This window comes from Trachemys scripta, chromosome 8 (assembly GCF_013100865.1).
Source record: "Trachemys scripta elegans isolate TJP31775 chromosome 8, CAS_Tse_1.0, whole genome shotgun sequence".
Classification (NCBI taxonomy): Eukaryota; Metazoa; Chordata; order Testudines; family Emydidae; genus Trachemys; species Trachemys scripta.
In genome coordinates, this window is record NC_048305.1 from 51,303,802 (window position 1) to 51,330,196 (window position 26,395).

At 41.0% G+C, this 26,395-nt stretch overlaps 1 protein-coding gene across 10 annotated transcripts in view; it reads left to right on the plus strand.

Moving 5' to 3' along the window:
• Window positions 1-26,395, plus strand: part of RASAL2 (RAS protein activator like 2) — a 272,884-nt gene that overhangs the window by 213,758 nt on the left and 32,731 nt on the right. For all 10 annotated transcript variants that reach the window (XM_034780315.1, XM_034780316.1, XM_034780317.1 and 7 more), the window contains 4 exons: window positions 9,180-9,289; window positions 20,356-20,509; window positions 23,869-23,967; window positions 24,648-25,202. In XM_034780315.1, the coding sequence (XP_034636206.1) occupies window positions 9,180-9,289; window positions 20,356-20,509; window positions 23,869-23,967; window positions 24,648-25,202 (918 nt within the window). The remainder of the gene's footprint in view (window positions 1-9,179; window positions 9,290-20,355; window positions 20,510-23,868; window positions 23,968-24,647; window positions 25,203-26,395) is intronic.

The following is a 26,395-nucleotide window of genomic DNA, read 5'->3' on the forward strand; positions in this document are numbered from 1 at the left end:
CTTTTCTCTAAACTCCAAACTGTGGTACACAAACAGAAAAAGGCAAGGACTTTCTGACTGTTAATGGGCCTTTGTCCAGTTCTTGGAGTTTTGATTTACAAATGCATAATGTGGGGTAAGTGAACATTCTTTCCAAGAAAAGTTCTTTTAAATAATCTGCCTATGGTAGTCATTGGGAATGGTTTTATTTAAAGGGTTGGCATGTAAACTTCAGAGAATTCAGTTTGCCTCCTACATATATGTTTAAAAGCATATTCTTCTATTTAAACTTTCTATTCTATAATCTCAATAATTATGCATACGCATTCTTTGGTTTACCATGTCACAGTCAGCCTATGCTGAGCAATATATGGAATGTGGTTGTCTTGTTTATCTCTCACAAAAGGGAGTGAAGTAGGATTCTGCTGATATTGGCAGTGCACTACAGAAGGGATAAGGAAAGGCTTGTGTGTAGAGATAAGAACTGTTAGTGCTTGGCCTTTTCTTCATTCCCCAGCTCCCCAGCTACATTAGTGTTAGGTTACTTCGGTTTCCCCCTAGATTCAGTAGTGTTACTTCTCACTCCACAATTGCCAAACATATTTTTGTGGGGGAAGGATAGACACAAAACATTGAAAAAAACCCACAGCTTTAAAAATAATTACTGAATATTAGTGCTGAGACGTTAGAAAGGCTGACAGAACTCATCCACCACCAGGCCTGGTGGTAGATGAGTAGGCGAAATACCAGCTTTCCCCTCCTACACACACACTGTGCTCTGTCAGTAAAACAGTACCACCACATCTCCTGCTATTTCATTATTGAGCTATTGTACAACTCTGACAGAACACCACAGTCCCCTTCCTGCTATTCCATTTGAATTGGGGATTAGGCTAAAACATGAGAATTCCAAAATATGGAACCTCCAGAAGTGACAGGACAAAGGTGTTAGTAACCCATTGTAAAAAGAACAGGTCCTTAACCACCACCTCACCTTTTTTGACTAGTTTTGTTGATTTATTAAAATCAATACCGATATTACGTGACTCAATGACATATGTGGGCACTTTAAAAAAAAAATAGAGGATAGAAACAGTCTTGATGAAACACATAAAAATGAGCTAATAAGGTCAGAGTGTAGGCTCTGAAGTAAATGAAATGATTTGTATGGGAACCCTGTGCAAATAGTGATGGAAAGGCTGTTTCTTAGGGACTGCCTTCTTTGGTTTGCCTCTAGTTCAGAACATAACTGGATATACAGGAATAGTGTCTGCCTCTTTTGCTCTTTAGGAGTCCTGCTAAATAGAACAAAAGACAATGCAGCCAGCCTAACTGAAGGTCAAAGCGTGATGAGATCTCACTGCTGCCCAGACTCGTATCTTATGCAGTCAACGAGACCAATGGTTGTCTCAGGAGCACTGCTCCGTTACAATCAGGTTGCGAAGCTAGAACAAGTCTCTGATCTTTTTTGGCCATGTGACCATAAGTACACGTTTTTAATTCTGCAGTTGTGCTAATGCAGGAGTTTGAGTTGTTGAGCTACCATTAGTGTATCAAGGCAGCACAAGATTTCCGTGCCCCAATATTCTTAATGAAAAATCATCTGGCTGTGCTTGAACTTTTTCCTCCCTATTTTAATATTCTCTTGCTTTTTGTTCTGCTCTCTCACACCATAACACCCATTCTTTACATTTACCCTTGATATTTATTTTATTTCATATAAGATTTGAGGCTTTGGGCTCTCACCCATTTTCCCAAGGATTTTGTATAGTGGGAAGGACTTGAGTTATTAGTTACTTCCAAGAGGCTCATGGAGCTTTCACCTTTCCCTTTATTCTGGGTTGCTGTTATTTATAGACTCACAGGAATTAGAGATATGTATCCCCATGCAATACAGATTTGTTCTTTACAGTAAATTCTCCAGTGCTTGGTCAAGAGATAGTATTTCTGCTACCGTGGCAGAGTCTAATGGACTTCAACGTGAAATTTTTCATTGTATTTAGCCCAAAATTTTCTTGTTTTATTTAATCCCATTACTATTAATTTATATCCCTTTAGACCACATGATAACAGTCCACTCTCGCTTTGGTTTCACATTGTCCAAACAGGTACTGATATTGTAAGTTATTGTATCCCCTACCTTTAAAGCATGGTTTAGCCAAGCTATACAATATCTCCTTATTTTTAAGGTGTCCTCCGTAAATCAGGCTTTCCAGCCCCTTTATCATTTTTCTTGTTCCTCTCTGAATTCTCTCCAATTCACTGGCATATTTCTAGTATCACCTTGCCCAGGTGTTCTCTATTTTTAACCTCTGCAGATCCCTTAGTGTTATTTCTCTATCCTCACTGGCACTCACTGTACTTCCTAATTTCATATAATCTCTGAATGTCATTAATGTGCTGTTTATCTTCCAGATCGTTAATAAAGATGTTAAACAAAACCAGTTCTGCAACCCAATCCTTGCAGCACCCCATTGGTCAACCTTTCACAACTTGTTAATTGTCATTTATCATAATTACCCTTTTTCGATAGTCCTTCAGCCAGTGTGCAAGCCTTGACAGTAACTTTAAAAAAGCCCATTTGAATTAATTTTTCAAATAAGCCTATATGCTACATTGTGAAGCACTTTACAGTAGTATAGGTGCACATTATGGCAAGCTGAGTGCGAGTGTAGTGGAGGAATAGAGGGGCAAGAAACTTGTTTCCTCCTCCCCAGCACACGGAATAAACAAGATCTGGCTGCTTGCAGTCCTCCTGCACAGTTTTGGGGCATGGGTGTGCTACACAGCCCAAAGAGCCTCTATCTGTGCAGAGGTGCTTCCCTAGCCTTGAGCCATAATTTTGTCTCTAAAGGCTTGACGTCTATTGCAGTCCCTTCATTGCAAATTTTGCTGCTTGATTAAACAATAATAAGAGAGTCATATGTGATTTGTTCTTCATAAAGCCCTGATGTTTATCACCCACATTTTTGTCATTGTCCAGATGACTAGACCTCTTTCTGCTAATATTTATTCCTTGATTTGAGATTAAAGTTAGAATCACTGGATGTTAGTTGCTAGGATTGCTCTTTCCTGGTTTTAGGACCCTCTTCAGCAAAGTGCTTAAGCATGTGCACAATCCCACTGAAGTTAGTAAGACTGCTCTTGGGTTTAGTTACACATGTGCTGAAGTAACTTGCAGAACTGGGGCCTGAAAGTGCAGTACTGCTCCTCTCCTAACTCTCCCCAGGTATCAGATAGATACCTACTTGTTTCTCGGTGAATTTTCCAAAATAATTCACAGTGGTTTGTTAACTTAATTCATTTAGGACCCTGGAATACATATCATGTGCCCCTCCTGTTGTGTTTTCCTGTACTAGTTGTTATTAATTTTTTTTCAAAGTCCTTGTTATTGCCTAATTTCTCATACTTCTCTATTTGTCTTGTTAAAACTAGTTTTTAATTTTTTTCCCCATAGCTGTTTGTTTTCACGTTTATTGATGGACCTAGCTTCTTGCCAGGACTTTTTTCCCTTGGTATATTTATAAAAGCCCTTCCAACTCCCCTTCACCTTTTTGGATAGCACTAACTCGTTCTGCTTTTTTGCTTCCTTTATCTTCCGTCACAAACCTGAAGTGTGACTCTAGCCTTGTTTGGTACCCTTCACATTCTCTATTTCCACTGAAGACTTTTCACACTCTCTTTGAGTTTACAATGCTGAAGTTACAGAGGCTACTCACTTGTTCCTTGTATTTTAATTTTGCAGGATAATTGAACTGCTAACCCTTGATTATGGTTGTTTAACATTCTCTAGTCTTTTGCTACACTCACATTTTAATACAGCCTTCCTCTATGCTATGCTCAGTGTTCCTTTCATTTCCACAAAATTGCTTCTATGAAATGTAATGCTCTTACCCATGTACTACTGTGTTATTTGGACCCGTTCCTTTCTACACTTTACACTTTACTCCTAGAAACATCAGAATTGATAAACCAAAACAGATAATTTCTCCATCTTATTCACAGTCCTTCCTTTGATAGTGGCCAATACCAAATAATTCAGAGGAAGGTTTAAAATAATGCACCTAGTCAAGTGTGCAGTGCTGTGCCACTGGAGAAAAATTCCTTCCTGAACCTAGCTGGCAGTCAGCTTGCACCCTGAAGCATGAGGATTGCTCAGTCTCTTGTTATTTTTAAACCTGTCTGATGCAACTGCAAATGTTGTTCCTACTTACATAAATGTGTAATCCTTTTTTAGTCTTGCTGAAACATTTGTCTCTCTAATATCTTGTCAGTGAATTCTCAGGCTGATTATAGAGAGCATGAAAAAAAATCTCCTGTTACACATTTTTTAATTTGATGCCTCTCAGATTTCAGTTTTACCCCTTGTTTTGTGTTTTGCAGAAGAATGAATAGGGGAGCCCAATTAGCTTTTATTAACATTTTTGTATATCTCTGATCCCGTTGTATTTTTATTTCTAAACCAAATCATCTTAGTCTTTCAAATCTATCTATATATGTAAATCCTTTTACTCTCTGCCTCTAATCAATTTTGTATTTCTTATCTCGTCTCTTTTTTATTTTATTTATTTTTTTGGCATTGTCCGTTACTGAGATGAGATAACCAGACTAGAATGCCATATTTAGAGTGAGGAAGTCCAGTGCATTTATAAAATACCATTTTATGTTTTCTTTATTACATTTTACTCTTTCTCAATACATAGAAACTCTTTTGTTTTATTTTTAATGCTATATGTTAAGAAGGCATCTTCACTGAGGTGTCCACAGTGATTTGTACTGCCAGATCTTTTTTTTGATGAGTTTACAGCTCATTCATAATCTTTCGTACTTTGTGGGGGGAAGGGGTTGCCCAATACGCTACCATGCATGGTGAGATTTATCTGTCTTTCTGTTGCCTGATCAGTTAGTTTTTATTAGGGCCTTCTAGAGTCCCTCATAGTTCTCTAATATTTTAGTAACCTGAATAATTTGTCTGACAGAAAACTCCTCCATCTTTGTTTTGTTACATTTATTAAAGTTCTATGAAGAAAGGTGAAGCCTCACTGTTCCCAGTACTCATTCTTGGAGTAATCCCCCTATTAACTTCCTTCCACGCTGAGATTGGGCAGATTTCCCAGACCTTTTGCTTTCTGTCTCTTCACTGGATTTTTAACATATGACACAACTTTTCACCTTGGTTTCTAAGCTTTCTCAATAGCCTCTTGTGAGGAACTTCATAAAAAAAAAGTTCTACTCTTCAGCACATTCAGTAACAGCTTCAAAGCATTTCTAGTGGGACAGCAATAGCTACAACTATTGCTATCTCCAGTGAGATGATGGCCATCTCCATAATTCATCCAATCTGTAATCCTTTTAACCTGAGATGGGAAGAGTCCATGAGTCACTCCTAAAGTCCAGTTTCCCATATGCTGTTGTTGCGATTGTTATGGCTAATAATAATGTATTACTACTGCTACTAATACAGTACCATACAATATCTGCTGTCAGGGATTATAGTCCCCCTTCCTTCTCTTTGCTACTGACAACTGCATTTGTAAAGTCCCACTTGATTCACCTCTTCTGAGCCTTGGGCCTTGGCTACACTGGCGGTGTACAGCGCTGCAACTTGCTGCACTCAGGGGTGTGAAAAAACTCCCCCCTGAGCGCAGCACTGTAAAGCGCCAGTGTAATCAGAGCCTGCAGCGTTGCACGCTTGCGCGCAGCGCTGCAAGCTATTCCCCTCGGAGAGGTGGAGTACATACAGCGCTGCGAGAGCTCTCTCGCAGCACTGGCGGCGCGACCACACTCGTGGCAGCGCTGTGAAGTCCCAAGTGTAGCCAAGGCCTTGGTCTACACCTAAAAATTAGATCAACCTAGCAACATCACTCAGGGCTGTGAAAAATGTTGTGCCCTATGTGACATAGTTAGCTGACCTAACCCCCATTGTAGATACAGGTAGATTGATGAAATAATTTTTCCATCAGTCTGGCTACTGCCTCTCAAAGAGGTGGGTTATCTGCATAGGTGGAACCCCCTTTTCTGTCGATTTAGGAAGTGTCTACACTACGATGCTACAGTGGCACAGCTGCAGCTCCTGTAGCATAGACATACCCTTGGTTGGCAACATTGTCTGAACAGAAAGTAGTAAGACTCTTAATCTGCTGCTGAGTTTTCAAGTGACTTGAAGATAAGAAGGCACATGTGAGATTCTGCTGGTGTGGTTTTGAGGGGTAAAGTTGGTTTGTATTGAATTTGCCATTTGTCTCATTAGGAGTGGAGTGTTGAAGCAATGTCTAGAGAGCCTCATTAGGGCAGAACACTAGTACAGTTATTCTCTTAATGTTTGACTCCTTAAATGTCTGCATTCATATAGTGCTGTTCATCTTCAGAGTGCTTTGCATCTAATTAATCCTCATAAACACCCTGGTGTGTTGTTAATAAAGTATTTGTATACCTGTTTTTTTTACAGTTGAAGTAACAAGCATCTTTTTTTTTGTTTTAAACCACCAATGGAAATGTTTCCATGAAATTTAAACTGTTTTTAAAAAGAAACATTCCTCTGTAGTATTTGAAACCCAGACATTTCATCAGGAAATGAGAACCAAAAAGTGTCTATTTTCAACTGTCTATGCTCAGGTAAATGCTATAAATATAAGTAATATCAATAGCAACAACAAAAAAGTGAGGGGGGAAGAGGGGAAGAGACCTTACGTTAAGGTATTACTAATAGCATTGACAAGGAATTTTTTTCCTAAAAATTACGTTAACCAGACAATGTCTCTTTAAATATAGTGTTGAACTCTGGGAAAGAAAAATTTGTTTAGGCGGAATGAGAGTTTAAAAAGATTTCTTCTTTTTCTTAGTTTGATAGTGTTTGCTGCAAATAAACGCTGGATACCGCCTCCCCTTTATTTTTGCTTTCCACATTTTGAGAGATTTCTTTTAGCAAAGAAACATAAAGGTCAAAAAGCTCATCTTTGTTTTTCTAGCATGTGTGAATTTTCATGCTGCTCCCAATTTATTCATCTCCAGTCATCAGCCCTATGTGATCATGTAGCAAAGTACAGAGAGCAACTAAGAGGCAAACAATTTAATGTGTTTTCAGAAACAAAAAAAAAAATTTCACAGTAAGCTTGCATTATTTTATTTTATTTTGTCAGATTGTTAGCACTACACATCTGGCTATCCTGAAAGCTGTCATTTATAACCAAACATTTGGATAGCCATATTTGACCAGTTAACCTGTTATATCTTTTGCTCAGTAAAAAAAAGTCCATTGTCCCTCTAAATGTATGATGTGACACTGAAATGATTATAAACACTAAAAGAGTCAACAGTCGGGGTCCATCTCTGCTGGGAACAGAGTCAATTCACTTTTTTAAAACATTTGGGGGCCCCATTCTGACTCTTGTCAGGTCAGGAGGCCTGTTTAGTTTGTTGCTTGGAGGGCAGGGGCAGTGTGTGGGGCATGGCACAGCGCAGCAGAAGTGTTCAGCTTCACAGCGTCTGCACTTTGAGCATGCCATGGAATGCGGCCAGGGTCCACCAGGGCCAAGTCCCAGTAGCTGGGTCTTGTTACTTCTTGTGAAGGGAAGTCAGACTAAATGAAAGTGCCTTCATTCTTCTGGATCAATTCCAACATTTTTAAAGGCACTTTTTCAAGATCTGACCCAAAAGGTTCAGGAACCTGGTTAGGGTTTCAGTGGTGTGCATAGCCACAAACATTCATTCCCTTTTTCAGATGTCTTTTCCCCTTAGTGGACTACATGTACCCTGTACTTCGAAATTTTCTGGGTTGAGGGCATTGGGGGAGGAGTGGCTGCATTCCCTTCTCAGCCTCTTCCAGTTTCTGGGAAGGGGAAAAGCTTTCTTCTCGCCCAAGGTTTGTCAAGGAGCATTAGGTAGCTGTTGCCTATCCATTAACCAACTTTGTGGGGTGCTGCCTGGTAAGGATCACCCCTAATCTGGGGGCTAGCCAGCCCCAGATGCAGCGGCAGATGCAGGAAACAGACTTCTTTCAGCATAGTAATCATTTCACTGGGTCATGGGGCTGTGCACAGGTTTGGGGAGCACTTATCAAGCAGCTGCATTGGTGCAAGTTCTTTCCTGTTTTGGCTGGTATTGGATTGGGGAGGAGGCGATCTCCTTCTGCTCAGAAGATCTTCTTACAATTTTGGAAGAAGAGGGTGGGAGAGGCTTTTATTAATCTGCTGCCTTCCTCACATTTCCCTCAAAGAAGGCTGAATGAGGGTGAGGATATTGGCATCTAGTGCTAACTCAAGAATTTGTGGGTGGTGGGAGAGGAGTTTTCTCAGAATTTTCTGTAAGTTTTGGCCTGTGAAACGCTCCTCTACATTCGAAAATTGAACAGAGCCTACAATCAGTCTTCCACCTCAAGAGGTAGTTAGAGAAGGAGGGAAGAGGGGAACCAATTTGAGTTAGAAATTGGAGAGAGAGGAGGAAGGTGACAAGTGAATTTTCAACACCAGTGAGGGTGGAACTGTTTGACATCTCTTATAAAACTCCCTTGACTTTGCTTATAGAGAAATAGCCTATGAAGTTAGGCAAATTTCTCTTCCCATGCTATGCTTTTCCACCAAGAAATACAATTTAACATAGATGCATTTGATATATCCCATGACAGCTATGCTGAGTTGAAGTGAAATATCTACGTCTGACTCTTTCATCAAAAAGAAGAGAGTGTTTCAGCCAATAAAATGTTGCTTAATCCTATTGGATTAAGAATTGCTAAATTTGCATTGATTGGGCCAGGAATGCTTGTGTTGGCAACCCTTGGAAATAATTTGGCACGGTATGGCTTAAAATGCATGCCATGTACTCAGTGATTTACAGGACAGAAGATGAGATAAGCAAGCAATGCTGAGCTCAAAAAATTCAGTGTGTTTTCCCTTAACAAAATACTTAGGTGTGGCTTCCATTGCACTCTCATTAACACAGCTCTACTTTAACTGATGGTCTTGTAATGCAATCTGTATGTCATGCAGTCAAAATTTGGAAATGTCAAGTTACTACTCTTTGTACTATAACTTCTCCTCTTGTCATGCAATAATTTTTATTGTACCTTAATGGGGTTATGATCAGTTTTAGTTTTGTTGCAGACTGAAGCATTTTTGGTTTATAAAGTAGAGAGAGGCCCATTTGTTTAGTCATTACTTGCATAAGCATTTCCCTATTTCACTTGCTATGACACTTCATTTTAGGGCTTCTTCAGCAAACGTCTGAAAGGCTCCATCAAGAGGACAAAGAGCCAGTCAAAGCTGGACAGGAATACAAGTTTCCGTCTTCCATCTCTCCGCAACGCTGATGACAGGTAGGAGTCTCTGCACTTCCTCGGAAGGAAGCTAGTAGTTTCAGCTCAACTCTTCCAAAAGTGCTTGGCAAAACACGTTAGTCTGTGTAAGCATGCCTGCAAACTGACAGAAATGAGGGACAACTAGTGGTTTTGTTTTTTAAACTAGGAGAAATATATGTTAGTCTGTTAAATTGTTAAATGTTGCGTGTGCTTCCATCAGACGAGATTGTCACTAGTCCTAAAGATGGCTGGTGAAAAGGGGTTTGCTTAAGTGTCTGCACTAAAATATCTTGTTCTTTTTTTTTAGCACTTCTCCTCCCAGGTCTCCAAACACCTTATAAGCGTTAAGTTTCATAATACAATACTGTGGCCCTATCTGCATTAGAGAAATTTGCACCAGTGTATTTACACCACTGCAAACACAAATATCCAGTGCATCTTCATTAGGAGTTGTGTGATGTAGTTACAGTGGAAATCCCTAACATATACTGTACTGCAGAGCATCACTATTGGGGATTCATACTGTTGTCAAATACAGTCATGTAGTTACCATGGTGTGAATTTCTCTAATGGAAGCAGGGCCTGTTCTTCAGAAAACTAGAAGTCGGGGCTACAGCTCCCAAAATTCAGAAGCTAGCTTGGTTAGACCCACCTTAGCGCTCTCAGTTGGTATGTCTAGGCTTGCTTGTGTTTTGCTGGTGGCTTGGGGAGGCGCAATATATTTTGTTTTTACCTGCCTCAACTGCATTTTTCACTTTTGTAAAGTGTCATGATCGTCTTAATTGGAAGCCAGACAGGTTATTTTTTACTCCATGAAGCCCAGTGGTAGAGTTGGATTGAGTGGTAAATGGGCTGCCCTGTACTTAGGACCCTGACAGGCTTCTTTGACTTTACAACATTATTGTGTGTTTAATGCATTTTCTCTCTCTCTGCTGGGCTGAATTCATTATTTGTGTCTGTCATGCTGCGCTGCTTCAATCGATAGCGCTGCCTTCTCTGTCTAAAAAGCAGCACATAAAATCGTGGCGACAGCAAGGCTTCAGACGTTAGAGGCCTTGTTAACTTTGTGAGTTATGGAGAAACTGCTCACAGGATGTAGCCAACAAAGTGGATGATGTGCTGCTCCTTCAATCGTGGCCATGTCACACATGTTGTTGTGATGAAAGGTCTGTCATTAACTCATATTATCGGGGACTTAACTCTATAGGTTTAAGCATGGTAAATAAGGTCACTGTGACGTTGTGAAGTCTATGGTTTTATAAAAATATAATAAGTGAGTATAATGTAACTGGGATATGCTTCATGCAAAAGGTTTCTTGTTAGGTATCATTACAAAACTTATTATCAACTGAGTATGATCATCCTATTTGTATAAATGTATCACTCTTGTATCTAAAACTAGAAATACAAAATATAACTCTGAGGGCCTATTGTAATTATGCAAAGTGTGGGCCATTAATGGTGGTTTGGAATCTTGATGACTCCCATTAACCAGGACCATTGTTTACAGATGGCTGTGTTTTACCTGTAAGTCTTTCTGTATACGCGTGTGCTGGCAAGTGGGTAATGAAGTCTTGCAGTGACATGTGATCATGTCACCTGAACTGGAATCCATCTTTAACCTGGTGCTTTTCCAGTGAGGTGGGGGGTGGAAACCCAGAGGGACAAAGGGTTCCCGCCTTATGCAAAATATAAAGGGGTGGAACAGAACAGAGAGAGAGGAGCCATCATGAAGAATCCCCTAGCTATCACCTGAGCTAGAACGAGAGCTGTACCAGGGGAAAGAATTGTGCCCAGGCCTGGAAGGTGTCCAGTCTGAGGAAAAAACTTACTGAAGCATCTCTAAGGGTGAGATTATCTGTATTTAGTTTGATTAGACATATATTTGCGCATTTTATTTTATTTTGCTTGGTGACTTACTTTTTTCTGTCTGTTACTACTTAGAACCACTTAAATCCTACTTTTTGTATTTAATAAAATCACTTTTTACTTATTAATTCAGAGTATGTATTAATATCTGGGGGAGCAAACAACTGTGCATACCTCTCTATCAGTGTTATAGAGGGCGAACAATTTATAAGTTTACCCTGCATAAGCTTTATACAGGGTAAAATGAATTTATTTGGGTTTAGACCCCATTGGGAGTTGGGCATCTAAGTGCTGAAGACAAGCACGCTTCTGTGAGCTGTTTTCAGGTAAACCTGCAGCTTTGGGCTAAGTAGTTCAGACCCTGGGTCTGTGTTGGAGCAGACAGAAGTGTCTGGCTCAGCAAGCCAGGGTGCTAGAGTCAGCCTGAAAGGGAGGCCGGCTGGAGTGATTGAAAGCTGCTGCTTTCCCTATCTCTTCTCTCCCCGGGCTCCCACACCAACTTTCCCTCTTACAGCGCTGTCCTCAGAACTCCCACATTATATGCCTCTTGCCCCAGCAGTCTGTACCTACCACATATCTTTGCCACCTTTCCCCATTCCCCTATCAACTGTGCAGCTCCTACTCCAACACCTCCCCCGCCTTGTGCCTGCACTAGAGATGCTGCTAGGAGGGGGCCAGACAAGAGTTGCTAAAATAGTTGGGAATTAAGCTGCTCTGCTTTCTAATACCAGGCTTGCTGCACTCTCTGAGCATAGCAATCCTTTTTCTGGGAAGTGACCAGAGGGCATTGTTGGCATTTGTGACTTTGCCGGCCCTGTGACATGAACATTGAATTTTTAATATATTTGCACAGGAATTCTAAAGGACTCAGCAGGAGCTATCACAGGCAGCCAAGAAATCTAAACAATGAGGACAAATCCTTGTTCATTTGGAGAAGGGACTAAGTTGGGTAGATAAAGGCCCAAGATGAAGCAGCAAGCCAGGAGAGAATAGTTAGGCTTCCTCTACCAATAATAAAATTCACCCCAGCATCTTTATTGCTATCAATAAATTAACTGTTCTGTAAAAGAGTATTACTCTTTTGCTTGAAATGTGTAGCAATTTCTTTTGACATCACACATGCTCTGCCAATGCATTTGTAAAGTGTTGTGCTACAGGACGATGAGGGAAAAGAATACTGCTTCAATCTCTTTGGAAAGAAATTACTGAGCGTTTGTAGCAGTACTAATCTCCTGGGCACCTTACGTGGAAGAGACTGAATGTTTAATGGAGTTGTGTTTGCATTAGTGGCCTCTTTACCGGAAATGCACCACTGGAATACAGCATCTTTGAAAGTGTGTAATTATATGCATTACTTTACTTTATAAATACAACCACAAAGGAAGCTAAACCCCAATGATTTTTAGTAAGTTTCACTTTGCAGCCAAAGGTCTCAGAAAATACAATTGGCTGGTATGGCGTGAAAAGACAACTGAAAATTCACATGTGAATGAGGCAGTGAAGATAGAAAGAGATAGCTAAGTACGAGGGAGGGTGATGGGGTGGGAGGAGGAAGAGGAATTTAAAAAAAAATTCTCAGCCTCTTTAAAACAATATTGAGTTTATTTATTCAAAGGACAAAAGAGGAAGATGCAACCATTAAAAATAGCTTGTGAACAAAGGTGAAAAATTAGCTTTTGTTTTTCTATAATTGTGTTTAATGAATGAATTAGCATTCTTCCCAACCTCCTATGTCTTCACTGCCCCTTTATTATTATTGGTTTATTACATATCAGAACTTTCCTCTTCTAATCCCTAGTGAATCAGACCTCCCCATATCTGAGGAGATACTCACAAAGGATGTCATGGTGTTATGCAAGTTTACAGGGCTAGATAGTCAGGAGACTTACTTCATCCCATTTCACAAAAAAATGCAACATTATTATTATTATTAAAATACACAATGTCATTAGCTTACCCCAGAATCATTCACAAAAATAAGCTCCTTCCTACCAAGTGGATATGGAGAGAGATGGATATTGCTGTTTCATTTTTCTAATGGTTCCAAAATGTTCAGGTTCTATAGTGATAGAGGTGCAATTTATAGAGAAGTACCTATAGATGCCAGGAGATTTACTTATCCTGGTGTGTTTCAGGATTTGGTATTGCAGACTTGTATCTCATGCAGGATGTTGGCAGGTGCCCTGTGAGCAGAATTGTTTTGAGGTAGAGAGATGACCCCGGAACATTGTAGGGAAGGGGATTGGAGAATGAGAACTTCCATACAGGATGCAGCTGGGACTGCTGCAGTGGGGAATTGATCATCCAGCTTAAATATACTGAAACTGGATTCAAAACCAGGTTTCAGTATAGCTGGCTGGCATATCAGGCCAGCTCTTCAAAACTGGGATGTTAGCACAATACCTGTGCACCCAGTCTGGATCTGCACCTTCCACAGCACTGTTTTGTCACTGATTTACCTCACTTCTGCTATTCCAGTTTCTGGCTATCTCCTGAGCAGAGCCTGCTGTGCTTGCAAAATTGTTTCGGATCTCTCAGTGCTCTAGCTTGAAACTTCCAGACTCCTTTCTCATTTGTGACCTAAGCCGGTTTTGAATGGAGTTTTCCAGATACATATATCCAATACAGTATCTCTCTGGGATGCAGTATCTCATGTTGCAAGAGCATTTGGCACCATTTACTGTGTCCGCTTTCAGATTTTTCCTAGGCTGGTTCCCATTGCATTCGTCTCACACACTTGCATCTTACATGTATTGGGGGTGTCTTCCTAAAGCATAAAAACATGTCTACTTAATCTAAAGGTAAAGCAGCATAAAAGATTCAAGGATAACATGCTTTGGATAGGAGATATAGGGCAAGGAGACCAAATTAATATAGTCAATTTGTGGCTGGGAGTCTGAGAGCATCTCCAACCGGCCTCATAATCCTTCCCTTAGGTTTGTTTGTGTGGGGAGTAAAGATGGTTGCATATGCTCTCAGCAACGGCATTAAAGCTTTTGAACAGCTGGGAGGGTTTTGCCCTGCTGGGATTTACTGCCACGTGGGAATCCTCCTGATTTAGTAAAAGTGATTTTATGGCATTATCAGATAGTCGTAGTTTGCCAGTCGTTCCTTTCTGTGCTTGCTAAGAATGGACCCTGCCAGGCACCAGGGCAGTCAGTAACCATGGCTTTGGGATTCGTGGTGAAGCGCTACCGCTGCTCTCAGACCAGCTCTTTCTACTATCGGTAGGTCCTCTCATTTTTTCCCCTCTATTCTTTGCAGTACGGAGGTGGAAAAAAGATAAGATAAATGGAAACAAATCTTGCAGTGTTTTCATTTTCTTATTCACTCATTCTACTTAATCCTTGTTTAAAAAAAAAAGTGGGTGATTTTATCCTGTTTGAGATTTGGGGATAAAAATCTGTATTACGCAATTCGCTATTAAGGCGTGACTCACTCAGGCGCACTCATTCAGCATATATCATTTCTGTCTACATGCTGGAGAGTCCGGGGTGGGGGAGGAGGGGATGAAGCAGGTTGTCTCTAAAGAAATGTCTCACTGGTCATGTTCTAGTGAGTGTTTCTCTTAGCCACTGCTTTCAGGTCTTATGTAGCTGCTTTGTTTTTCAGGAAAAATTGAACAAGCCCACAAAGTTAAGCTTCCTGTCATAAACCTTCCCTTTGTGGATACAGACTCTACCCTGGCTGCCAGTTCAGTTAGCCCCTTTATAAACATCCCACTTTATATCAAATGCATTTCTGTAACCCACAGCGCACTGTCAGGCATGCAGAAAGGAGGCTCCACCCTACATAGTACATTTCCATAAATAGCATTTAAATGAAACATTATAGTTAAGTATCTGCTTCAGCAAAATAAAGGAGTCTGAAATGTTAGCAGTAGGGACTGTGATTGTCAGAGGAAAAATAATGTTATGATTGTGAAATTCAACAGGATGTTCTGTGGCACCATATGAGATTTGTTAGACAAGCTGTGATCTGTATGTGGAGAGAGCTCGAAGGGCTTTGAAATTAAACATACATGGTTCAAACAATGAGTTTAGGGCTTTGGGTAGGGCCCTGCAATTAAACAAGATCTGAATCTCTGTGCTCAGAAAGAGCAGAGGCTCTTGTTTACATTTGAGTTCTATTCATTGTCAATAAATAAACTAAAGTTTCCAAAAGTGAATAAACATACATATAATAAAACTGGTTAGACTCGTAGAATTGTTGACCAAGTAATGGGACATTTTGCTAATTGATAGTTGGAAAACCAAGCAGGGTGTGGTGCTTATAGAATGAATGCTTGCCATGGGAATCCACTGCTTCAGCCCTGGTTGAGTACACCTGTACTTCCGGACTGAGACGCTGTTGCTGACTTTAGGGTTCAGTTCAGCGGACCTGGGATTCCTAATTGCAATGTTGAGCAGAAACTCCACCACACAGGAATCCAGGTTCTCTTTGTTGATTTTGTGGATAAGTATTGAATTAATCCTTTTGATCTTAGGAAGTATCTCTGTTATCGCATCGGTGTTGTGTTGTGGATTTTTCTGAAGCATACAGGCATAACTTTCTGGACAATTTTTTAATTTGAGGACAGTTGAGACAAATGGGTTTTAGTTGGGTGGCTGGGCTGAGCAGGATTCAGCTCTCCTTACTAATATAATTCTAATCAACATTCTTGAGTTTTACCTTGATTTGTTGATGAAGAAAAAATATTATGGGATTTTGTTCCTTCAGTGCTGTACTTATTTAATGTTTGGGTTTTAGTTTATTGATATTCCCGGAACAATATAATGCTCTCCCTAGTATGTTGAGTAATTGAAAGCCTCTTGTACTTTGTAGCTTGGCTTTTAAATAGGTCAAAATCAGCAGGACAGCTTCATCACCAAAGCAATTAGGTTTTTAACCCTTTTCCTCCTTATGCTTGCTAGAATACAGTAGTGGCTCATTAATCGATTGCTGTGCGTCCGATGCTGCCATTGGAAGCCTGAGGTTTTCAGTTCCCAGCCTCCTCTACTCACAACTGAAATCCTCCTGAAAAGGAGAACTATTGAATCATGATGTGCAAGGAGACAGGGTCAGATTGGGGTTGGAGTTGTATGGTAGTGTTGCTGGAGATACCTTGTCAGTAGCGGTGGGATTCGGCGGCTGGGTCAGTAGTTTGGGGCATTGTCAAAGCTCTGATTGAGGAACATGCATACTTCACTGTGAGGACCACTCCCCATCAGCATTTGGAAAGAGGTGAGAAGTTGAAATGTTTCCCCGCACATTCCTCCTATCGCTACTTCTCATGATAGAAATGGTTGGTTGGTAATGATGAATTTTAACCATGTTTCCCTTATGCAGAGTTTTTACCATGTGCAGTAGATAGAAGAAATAGTAGGGAAAAGATTACTCATTTAAGGGTCAGTGTAATTGAAATCAGGATTTGGGTAGTTAGTGGGGCTGTTTAATAGAAACAGATTTATGCAAACAACCCTTCCCCCATGCTGGGCCTGCTTGATCTTCCTGTTTATAGTAATCCTGCTTCTCTGGGATTACCTCTCTCTTCACAGACACTCTAAGTAGTACTCATTTTTCCAATAGCTTTCCATCTAATACGGGAAAGGCTCTTTTAATCTGGCATCATCACTGGACATTAGAAAAATAAGTGAGTGGCTTTGAGTTATTAACTGTGTGTCTATGCCAGAGGGGTAACGGGGTGGGCAAATTGTCTATTTTTTTAATTACAACAACAGAATGTTGGATGAAACTATTTTAATAGAAATATTTTAATTGCCTCTGACTGAATTATGTCCCGAGCAACAGTATCATAGATACTAAACAGTTTTACCAATAAATGAAAAATACATTGTGGCAGTTGCAGATGCATTCATTCACTTTTAGCCCAACAAGCAACTCTCCAGTATCACTGTGGTGTCAGAATGAGGTTGAGTTTTAATCAGTTGATAGTTGTTTGCTTGGCAGTGCTGAAAAGAACCGATCACCAAAAAGAAATCTGTGCAGGAGAAAATACAGTCACTTCCAGAAATTGCTAAAAACTTATTCACAGCCCCTCTCCCCTGACCAAACAAGACCATTTTATGTCCAAGTTGATCTGAGAGAAAACCACGTTCAAAATTAGTAGGCTAAAGAGAATGTTTTGTTTTCTCTGCAGCAGATGTTTTAGTCAAAAATTTAGCTTGCGAGGTGGGATATGGTAAATGTCTCCCAGCGGGGGAAGATCATATGTGAAGAAAGATAAATAGAACTTCTGTGATGTATTTTTCTTCAGCCCCCGCCCCATTCCTAGTAGGCCACTGACAAGCAGTTTTTTAAAGATATTTTCCCCTCCTTGCCATTCTTTACTATCTAGGATCTAGTTAACTTGTTAAATCCAAGGAAGAGCAATTCGCTCCTTGCTTGAAAGGTCACCTTTGCCTTGTTGCAGAGCATGCTCCCTGAGCCCTGCTGGCTGCTGCTTCTCCCTGCTGTCTTCCAGCTCTAACCTCCTTATAGATGCAGCACCATGGAAACAGGCCCAGTGTTGAGCAGGCTACGCACCGCCAGGAACCTTGTTTGTGTCACCTGAGGGGCAGGATGCAGCATGAAGGATGAGGAGAAGGGATATTACTAAACATATGTGGATGGAGTAGCATTTCTTCCTGCCCAGTGTTCCTGCCTGGCTTAAAATTCATCTGAAACTTTTAACTAAAGGCTTGAGATGAAAACTACTGCTGGATTTTGTGCATTTCTTCCTCTGCACACCTGGATTTCTTTTCTGAGATGTAGCCCAGAAAAAGATTTGGAGAGGCTGTGATGTGGCACCACTATGATTTGGGGGTGCACTGCCAGATGGCTGTACAGTTGCTTCATGTAGGTGCGCTTGATTGATGTAAATTAGAATGTGTTGGCCATTTTAACCCTAGGATGCTACAAATGTGATGGCTTAATCAGGATTTGTGAAAAGTTGCCTCGTTTTGGAAGGGGTCGTCTGCCTTCTCTTCCCTTCTGACCACCCCCTATTCTTCTGCTGTGAGCTGTTGGGGCTGGAATTAGCTGTTGGCGCTCTCAGCCAGTTGTTCCCTGGCATCATTCACTAAAGGACCTTCTTTTGGAACTGAATTTGCTGAGAATTTGGGAGAGTTGCCACTTGGGTAGCCAAGTGACCTCAGCAGTTCTTTCTTTAGAGGAGAAATTTAAATTAGAGAGAGGATTTTGCATAGAATAATATTAAAGTGGTGCATTGTGGTGTGTGTATTTTAGACTTGCCCTACCTAATTGCAGCAAGTGTTCAATTATACATGGCTGAGGTTTTAGGTTTTCCTTGGTACAAGCTACTGCTGAAACCTATTATAAAAAAATCACAGTGCAGACAAAGTGCTCATACTAATGTTGTCAATTTGTATTTGAAATCTTTTTTTGTAGCATCCATCTTATCAGAATGCAGCTGTTCCCTCTGTTTAGATCATTTTAATATATTTAATGTAACCTACATTTTCTCTGAGAATGTCTAAAGATCCCCTGTGAATCAACCGGCATGCCAGAAGTAGCTGATTTTGTGCAAAACTAAAATGAGGTGAACTCAGCTTGCTTCTTAATATTTATTCTTCATGGTATCCATGTCTTGGTAAGCTGCCTTAGAACTGGTGAAGATGCAAACAAAAATGCATTTGGAGAAGGCTTCCTGTTTTCAAATATCCCTCAATAAAGCTGCTGCTATGGTATTGAGAGTTTAAGATTTCTTTAATATTACGAAGTATTGGGTTTTCTTAAAAAAGAGTTTCAAGGGGAAGTACAATCTTTCAGAGAATAAAGCTGCCAGCATAGCAAACAAAACCGTCCCAATCCTTGAATAGCCATTCGTAAATGTTTTTGCTTTGAAACTAAGGGCTTGTCTACACTTAAAACGCTACAGTGGCACAGCTGCGCCGGTGTAGCGCTTCAGTGTAGACACTACTTATGCCAACAGGAGGGGATCTCCCATCAGCGTAGGTAATCCACCTCCCTGGGAGGCAGTAGCTAGGTCGATGGAAGAATTCTAGCATAGTCTGTATGGGGACTTAGGTCACATAACAGTGCTGCTCAGAGGGGTGGATTTTTCACACCCTTGACCGATGCAGTTAAACCGACCTAATTTTCTAGTGTAGACCAGGCCTACATTGTGGCCCAACTATGATGGGAAACCTTGGTGAGAAAGTATTGCTTTAAAGTGCAGCTGTACTCTGAAAAATGTGTGCACTACTACTCACACATCTGCTCCTCCTTATGCTTAGTCTTATTTGCTGTGCATTGCTTAATAGTGATAGGGTTAAGCATGTGCTTAAGTGCTTTGCTGAATCGAGGCCTAGAGTAGCAAATATGTTTTTACTGTTTTTATCCCTGTTCACTGTGCAGAATCTAATGCAGTAAGAGGGGGACCTGGATTCTATTCCTTGTTTACTATCAATCATTTCGTTTACTAAGTTCCAGTTACAGGGATGATCAGTTAGGGATGAGTAGCCCCACCAAAGTAGTGCCATTGAAAGCACAATTTTACCTGCAGAACCTTTTATTCCAGGTAGTGATGCACAAGGAGGAAAGAACCTGAGGTGATAACATTTATTCTGGAGTCAGAAACTGGTACTTTACAGCGCCACTTTGACAGTATACTGCACTAGGCCTACTTTATTTCATTCAGGCCTTGCCTACACAAACACTTAGCTCACAGCAAGCTGGGATAAGAGTCTACTCTGCACTAGCCTGTAGCACAAGTGCATGTGTGGACCCTCTGCTGCACACCAAAATTACTGTAGGGCACTTTATCTAACCTACTTTGAAACAGTAGATTCAAGCGCTCTGACAAGCTTCTAGTGCACGGCATCAGGGTCCACATGGACACTTAGTGCCTGGCAGGGTAGATTTACACCCCAGCTTGTCACAAACTAAGTTTTTGAATAAACAAGCACTAACATACAAGTATCACATGGAAATTTAATTCTGAAAATATTGTAAACCATTTGACATGCAAAACTCGTCCCAGCACTCTAAAGGTGACAAGTTAGCTGGAGGTGTGTGTCTTTGAGAAGTCAGAAAGAACCAAAAGGAGACTGGCGGAATTTATTTGTTTTAGGGTTATAAAGTACTTGTAAAATTGTACAGACTGGTTAACCCATCAGTCTCAATCTTCCTTTGTTTCTGGATCTTGCCAAAGCTTGTTCAGGAGAGGTCTCCCTGACCCCCTCTTATTTTTCCCCTCTTGTCCTCTTTTTCAGGTCTCGTGGACTGCCAAAGCTGAAAGAATCTCGTTCACATGAGTCTTTGCTTAGCCCGGGCAGCGCAGTGGAGGCATTGGATCTTGGGATTGAAGAGAAAGTTTTTGTCAAACCGCTTCACAGCAGTATCCTTGGACAAGACTTCTGCTTTGAGGTAAAGAAACTCTACCCCATAAAAGTACAGATTGCATGGTGTAGTCAGTCAGTATGCATTCCCAGTGTGCACTGTTTTGTGATTTCCTAAGTGGGTGAATAAATCTGTTTTCTCAGACATTTGAGGTTATGATGTAGACCATCATCGTAAGATTCTAAAGTCTTTGGGGTTAATGACGTCTATTGGTCAATGGGAATAAATCTTTTCAGTGACTATACTCTTCTAATTGAATGTCTGTGTATCTGATACATATCTAAGCATTTGTAATGTGCATGCAGATATATGTCTTAAGCTTGTTTGTTTCACTCCTCATAATCGGAATTCTCTTACAATACATTTTAAAAAAAAGTTAAATATGACCAAATTGAGAAGTCAGCTGATATAAGAGCTCTGCTCCAAAAGCCCTGGTCTGGCAGGTTATTGAGGAAAAGCTTGAGTAAACAGAGGCCTTGCAGGTGTCCGGAAGGTCAACAAACTTGAACTTTGTCAGGCAATCAAGGGATTAAATCTGTGGCTCAGGGCTTCTGCTGCCCACTGGCCTTCTCCCTCGCTCCCCTGCATTCATATTATGGGGCTGTTGGCAACAGCACCCCAGCTGATCTTGGTTACCAACATACCATGGGAAGAAAGTGGCCTCTAAGTTAGAAAGATCTGCAAAGTTAGTGGAAGGCTACTAAAGGTATATTACATAAGTGTGCTTTTAAATTGGATAAACCCTACCTAAAACACATGTCTAAAGCTGACAGGATGAACAGCATATTATCAAGTCCTACTTCAAGGCCATCACGCTCAACACAACGTCATGGGCCCACTCCGTCTTCAGTGGAGTTATGCCTGGGATGAATATGGCCCCAGGTGTCTAAATCCCTGACGCAAAGATCTGTTTGCTACCTTGAAAACTGCTCTATCAGAACGCCAAATATATCAGTCTTATCCCTTTTCCTTAAGGGAACACGTTCAGAAACTGTTCCAACTCATTTCAGAGTAGTATCTGTTGTGTGGATATTGATCTCAAAGGCCCAAAGAGTTAAAGGTGTCTATAATCTCTTTCACTGTCCAACATTAAACAGAGATAGGTAGGTTTGGGGTTATTTTAAACAGAGGCCTTGGTTTTACTCAGTAACTTGACAAACACCCAAAAGCATTTATTCAAATGAAAAGTTTATTGATTAAACAGAAGAAGGAACAAGAAATCAAAACAGGCATTTATACTGAAACTCAGGTTGAGTGATTATGCAAAAACAAACTTAGTCAAAACCTTTAAAGCTTTTCTCCTTTTGGAGGCAAAAGATCAGTCTCTTATTTTCAGAACAACTTTTCTTTGATGAAAAGGAAAGAGTTAATTTTACTCCAGCCTTGATGTGTAGAGGGCATTTACTTATCCTCGGCTTAACAGACAGACACAAGGCAGAGGAGAGACAGGTGAGAAAAGATGGGTGAAATAAGCTTTTGCTGATGTTTTTGGAATACAGGACCGCTGATTAGTTACAAGAGGATGCTTTTGGCTGGCAAGTCGACCGTGACACCTGCTACTTGGATCCTGATTTACGATCTGGTCAGGGATTTCATCTTACTGGATATTTTCTTCATAGACAAGGCAGGCTTGGATGAATACAACATAGTTGACTTCAGGATTCGATGAAAAGCCAAGAGAGTGAGAGATAGAAGGAAAGAAGGGAGGGCATAAAATAACACCACAAAGCAGGGGTTCTCAAACTGGGGGTGGGGACTCCTCAGGGGGTTGGATGGTTCTTACATGGGGTGGAGCTGTCCGCCTCCACCCCAAACCCCACTTTGCCTCCAGCATTTATAATGGTGTTAAATATATTTAAAAGCATTTTTAATTGATTGGGGGTGGGGGTCGCACTCAGAGGCTTGCTACGTGAAAGGGGTCACCAGTAAAAAAAAGTTTGAGAATCATTGCAACAAAGGAAGGGAAAATGATGCAGGATCTTACGTGCCCCTGCAATGCTGGCAATTATATATCCCTGCTAATGGGCTTGAGGACTGGATGTCACGATCATGTGATGACTTTCAGCACTCACAGGTGAAAACAAAGTACCATGAACAAGATTAAGGCCAGCAGGCCTTCCTCTCAGGAAGAAAGTCCTTTAGATGAGTCAAGGTGAGCTGGGATGAGTTGCAGTGCTGGCAGTTCGGGGGATAAGCTGGGACACCAAGTGGGATGGCAGATGAGAGGGAGAACTGAGCTGAGCTGATCATGTCTTTTTTCAGTCTCTTTAAGAAAGGGTAAAAGTGGATGTCATAGTTCATCTCCCTCGTTATTTTGTCCACCGATTAGGCCTCGTATCCATCACACCAATTTTGGTCTCTTAATTCTGGTTCCACATCTTCCGTTTTTAGCCAGCATAATTTCAACGATCTTTGGGTTATATCAACATGGCCTTTTTGGTTTAGATTAATCAATCTTCTTTGTCTGGTTCTTTTGCACTTGTTACAGCAGTCCGCATTATAAACAACTTGACTTATTTTTCATGGTTATTGTAACATCTTATGAACTTTCACATACTTTTTACATCTGAGCTCACAATAGAGGTATACTTTGTAGGCTCAATAGTCACAACATAGCCCATTGGCTGGAAGCACTTCCTATTCTGCTTCAATCTTCCTGGGTAGACGGAAGACAGCTGGCAAAACAAATGCAAAATTTAGTGCTAAAATTTAGTCTTAAAGTGGTTTTACCATGCTCATATATTTGAATGGGACCAAGAACAGGGAGAGCTGGCAAGGCCAAATAAAGATTGAAGCAAAATGTGACTGTTTCCTTATGTGCACAAACAGAGCTAGCGTCTGTTTTGCTCCAAGTGGTGGTATCTCTTCCAAATGTAGGGTAAAACATTTTGGCTATTTCAGCCCATTGATGTGTATAGTACCCAGAGTGTGCACTTTTTAGCTTCCTGAAGACAGTATTTCCAATGACATCCAGCAGGGATTTTTGTGCATCAGGCCTTTCATCAACATGTGACTAGCTCTCTCCCTACACCTGCTCTGTTAATGATCACATTGTCTGCCTTGGGGACTTATGGGAATATTGCAAGTATCTAGAGGCTGCAGTTCAGTTAGCATGTGCACAAATTTCAAATTGCTGACTACATCCTTATTTTACAGTCTCTCAGAACATTTGGGTAGAACAGTGTGTTTCCCTTCAGTTTTATACCCATCTGAGCTGAGGTTTTTTTCTCTGCACTCTGTGTCCTTTTCAGGCTTGTTCCTTCCCTGCTCCCATATTTTGCTGCCTCTTTCATATTTGCTCTCAATGCTTGAAAGTCACCTATGACTTTTGCTCCTTTTTTTGCTTTGCAGTCTTGCCAGAACTGGACCTGTGTTTTGTGTTTCAGGTAACCTACTCCAGCGGCAGTAAATGTTTCAGTTGTTCCTCTGCAGCAGAGAGAGACAAGTGGATGGAAAACCTACGCAGGACAGTGCAGCCTAACAAGGTAATAGAAGAGGAAGCTGCAGGAACATTAATACCAGTAAAATGTACATGACATGATTGGATTCTTGTCCAGATGATATATTAAACCATCACAGAGGTGCTCACCTATTTAATTAAGTTGATCACACCAAAGTAGCTACTGAGGAAGGAGGCCACTCTTGGTGTACCAAAATCTACCAGGCACCACTTTATATAAAGTGCAATAGGCTAAACCTTTAACTAATATATTCCTGTTACCTTGTCTCCTGATCCTCATCTCTAAGAACTTCCATTCATTGAGACTGATCAAGGAACTACCATTGTCAGTCAGGCAAAGCGTCTGGTTGCTAGGCTTTAGATTGGGATTCTTCTAAAGTGTGACCCAGGAGCAAGGATACAGAGCATCATGGCCCAATAGAGGGGATAGCTCTTGGTAACAGAGTGATGTCTGTCTGTGTTTTAAAACAAAAACATTTTTTTTACTGTTACCAGAAATTTTATGAATCTGCCAGCTGCTGAATGGCAGAAGCGAACAGCAAGTTTGTGTTCTGAACCAATTTGATCAAATTGATTCAAAGGTGATCAAATAGCGATGTATAAAATACACTCATTGCGTGATCAGTGTTTTCTGTTTGAAAAGAAAATGCTCTTTTTTCCTCATCACTTTCTCTAAATCAACGCTAAGCTCTTTGTTCTGTACAGGACAACTGCCGTCGAGCCGAGAATGTGCTCCGTCTCTGGATCATTGAGGCCAAGGACTTGGCCCCCAAGAAGAAATACTTCTGTGAGCTGTGCCTTGACGACACTCTGTTTGCCCGCACCACCAGCAAAACAAAAGCAGACAACATCTTCTGGGGCGAACACTTTGAGTTCTATGGCCTCCCGCCCCTCCATAGCATCACTGTTCACATCTATAAGGATGTGGAGAAGAAGAAGAAAAAAGACAAGAATAACTACGTAGGACTGGTCAACATCCCCATGGCCAGCGTGACTGGCCGTCAGTTTGTGGAAAAGTGGTACCCAGTCAGCACACCTACGCCCAATAAAGGGAAATCAGGGGGGCCTTCCATTCGGATCAAGTCCCGATACCAAACCATCACCATCCTCCCCATGGAACAGTACAAAGAATTTGCAGAGTTTGTTACTAACAACTACACCATGCTGTGCTCAGTGCTGGAGCCTGTGATCAGCGTGAGGAACAAGGAGGAGATGGCCTGTGCTTTGGTGCACATTCTTCAAAGCACTGGCAGAGCCAAGGTAAGAGCAGAAGGAACACGTCACAATGATTCCTGAGGCTCATAAGCATTTCTCATGGGTTTAAAAAAAAAAATAATTCACAGATTAGGAAGGCTGGGTTTGCATAAATTTAAATAGAGATTAAGATGGAACTAGTATGAGGGGTGTACAGCCCTGGAAATGGGAGTTAGAGGAGGGGAACACTACCAAAGGGGAGAGGCTGTAGAAGGGAAGCGAAGTAAAACAAAGCAGAATGAGCGTTTTAAAGAAGTTTGGGCAAATCCTTTATAAAAGGAAGGCAATATAGGTTTGCAACACATTACCAAAGGCAGGAGTAGAATCTGTAAGTGCGAATATATTCCAAAGTGCTAGATGTAGACACTTAGAGGAGATAATTATTGCAGGGTTAAACATTAGCCCATGTAGGTGGAAGGACTTCATAGCATCCTACCATCACAGAAAGTTACATTTGTATCTTGAGTACATAAAACTGTTTCCTGCATTGCTGGATAGGTGATGCACCATGAACACTGTAGCATCAAGGGGCTTGCAAATAAAATTTTGTAAATGTGTCTTATAAACAGTGAACAGCAAGGGTTCACCACAGTTAACATGGGTGATTAGCACTTGGATTAGCCTATCTGGATTGTGAGTTGCCACTCTGAAAAGCCATACCCGCATTGCTGCATCCTCACACTGGTGCAGCACTCACTTGTGTGTGTCGCTCAGACTTCTGGGACGTATCCCATGGTTCTTCATTTGCAATAAGCTGAGCTACTCTATGATTCTATCCCAACTTGTCTGTTCTTCTGGGTACACAGGGGGCATTGTGGGAAGACGTTGGAGGACTATCCGTGCTCAAATGGTCACTTTGTCACTGCAAAGCGGGTAGATTACCAGCCTGAGTGAAAGTGGAACCCAAGCTCTACCTCTATGACCCCCAGCTGTACCAGCTACCCTGAGTTTTTAAAGCACAGCCAAACTTGGATGAGCCGGGTGTTGTGTGTGGACGGGAATGTTTACATAATCCTTTAACTTTTATGTACTATATTTACCATCTTCCACTGCACATGTCCCTCTCGATAGAATGTCCTCTATGACCAAGCGTGATGAGAATTCATACAATATCATTTGCTTGTCTGATCTAGAGCAGTTTACAGCTAGAGTAGCTTCTATAGCATTGAACTGTAATAATTCTGGCAAGCCATCTCCAG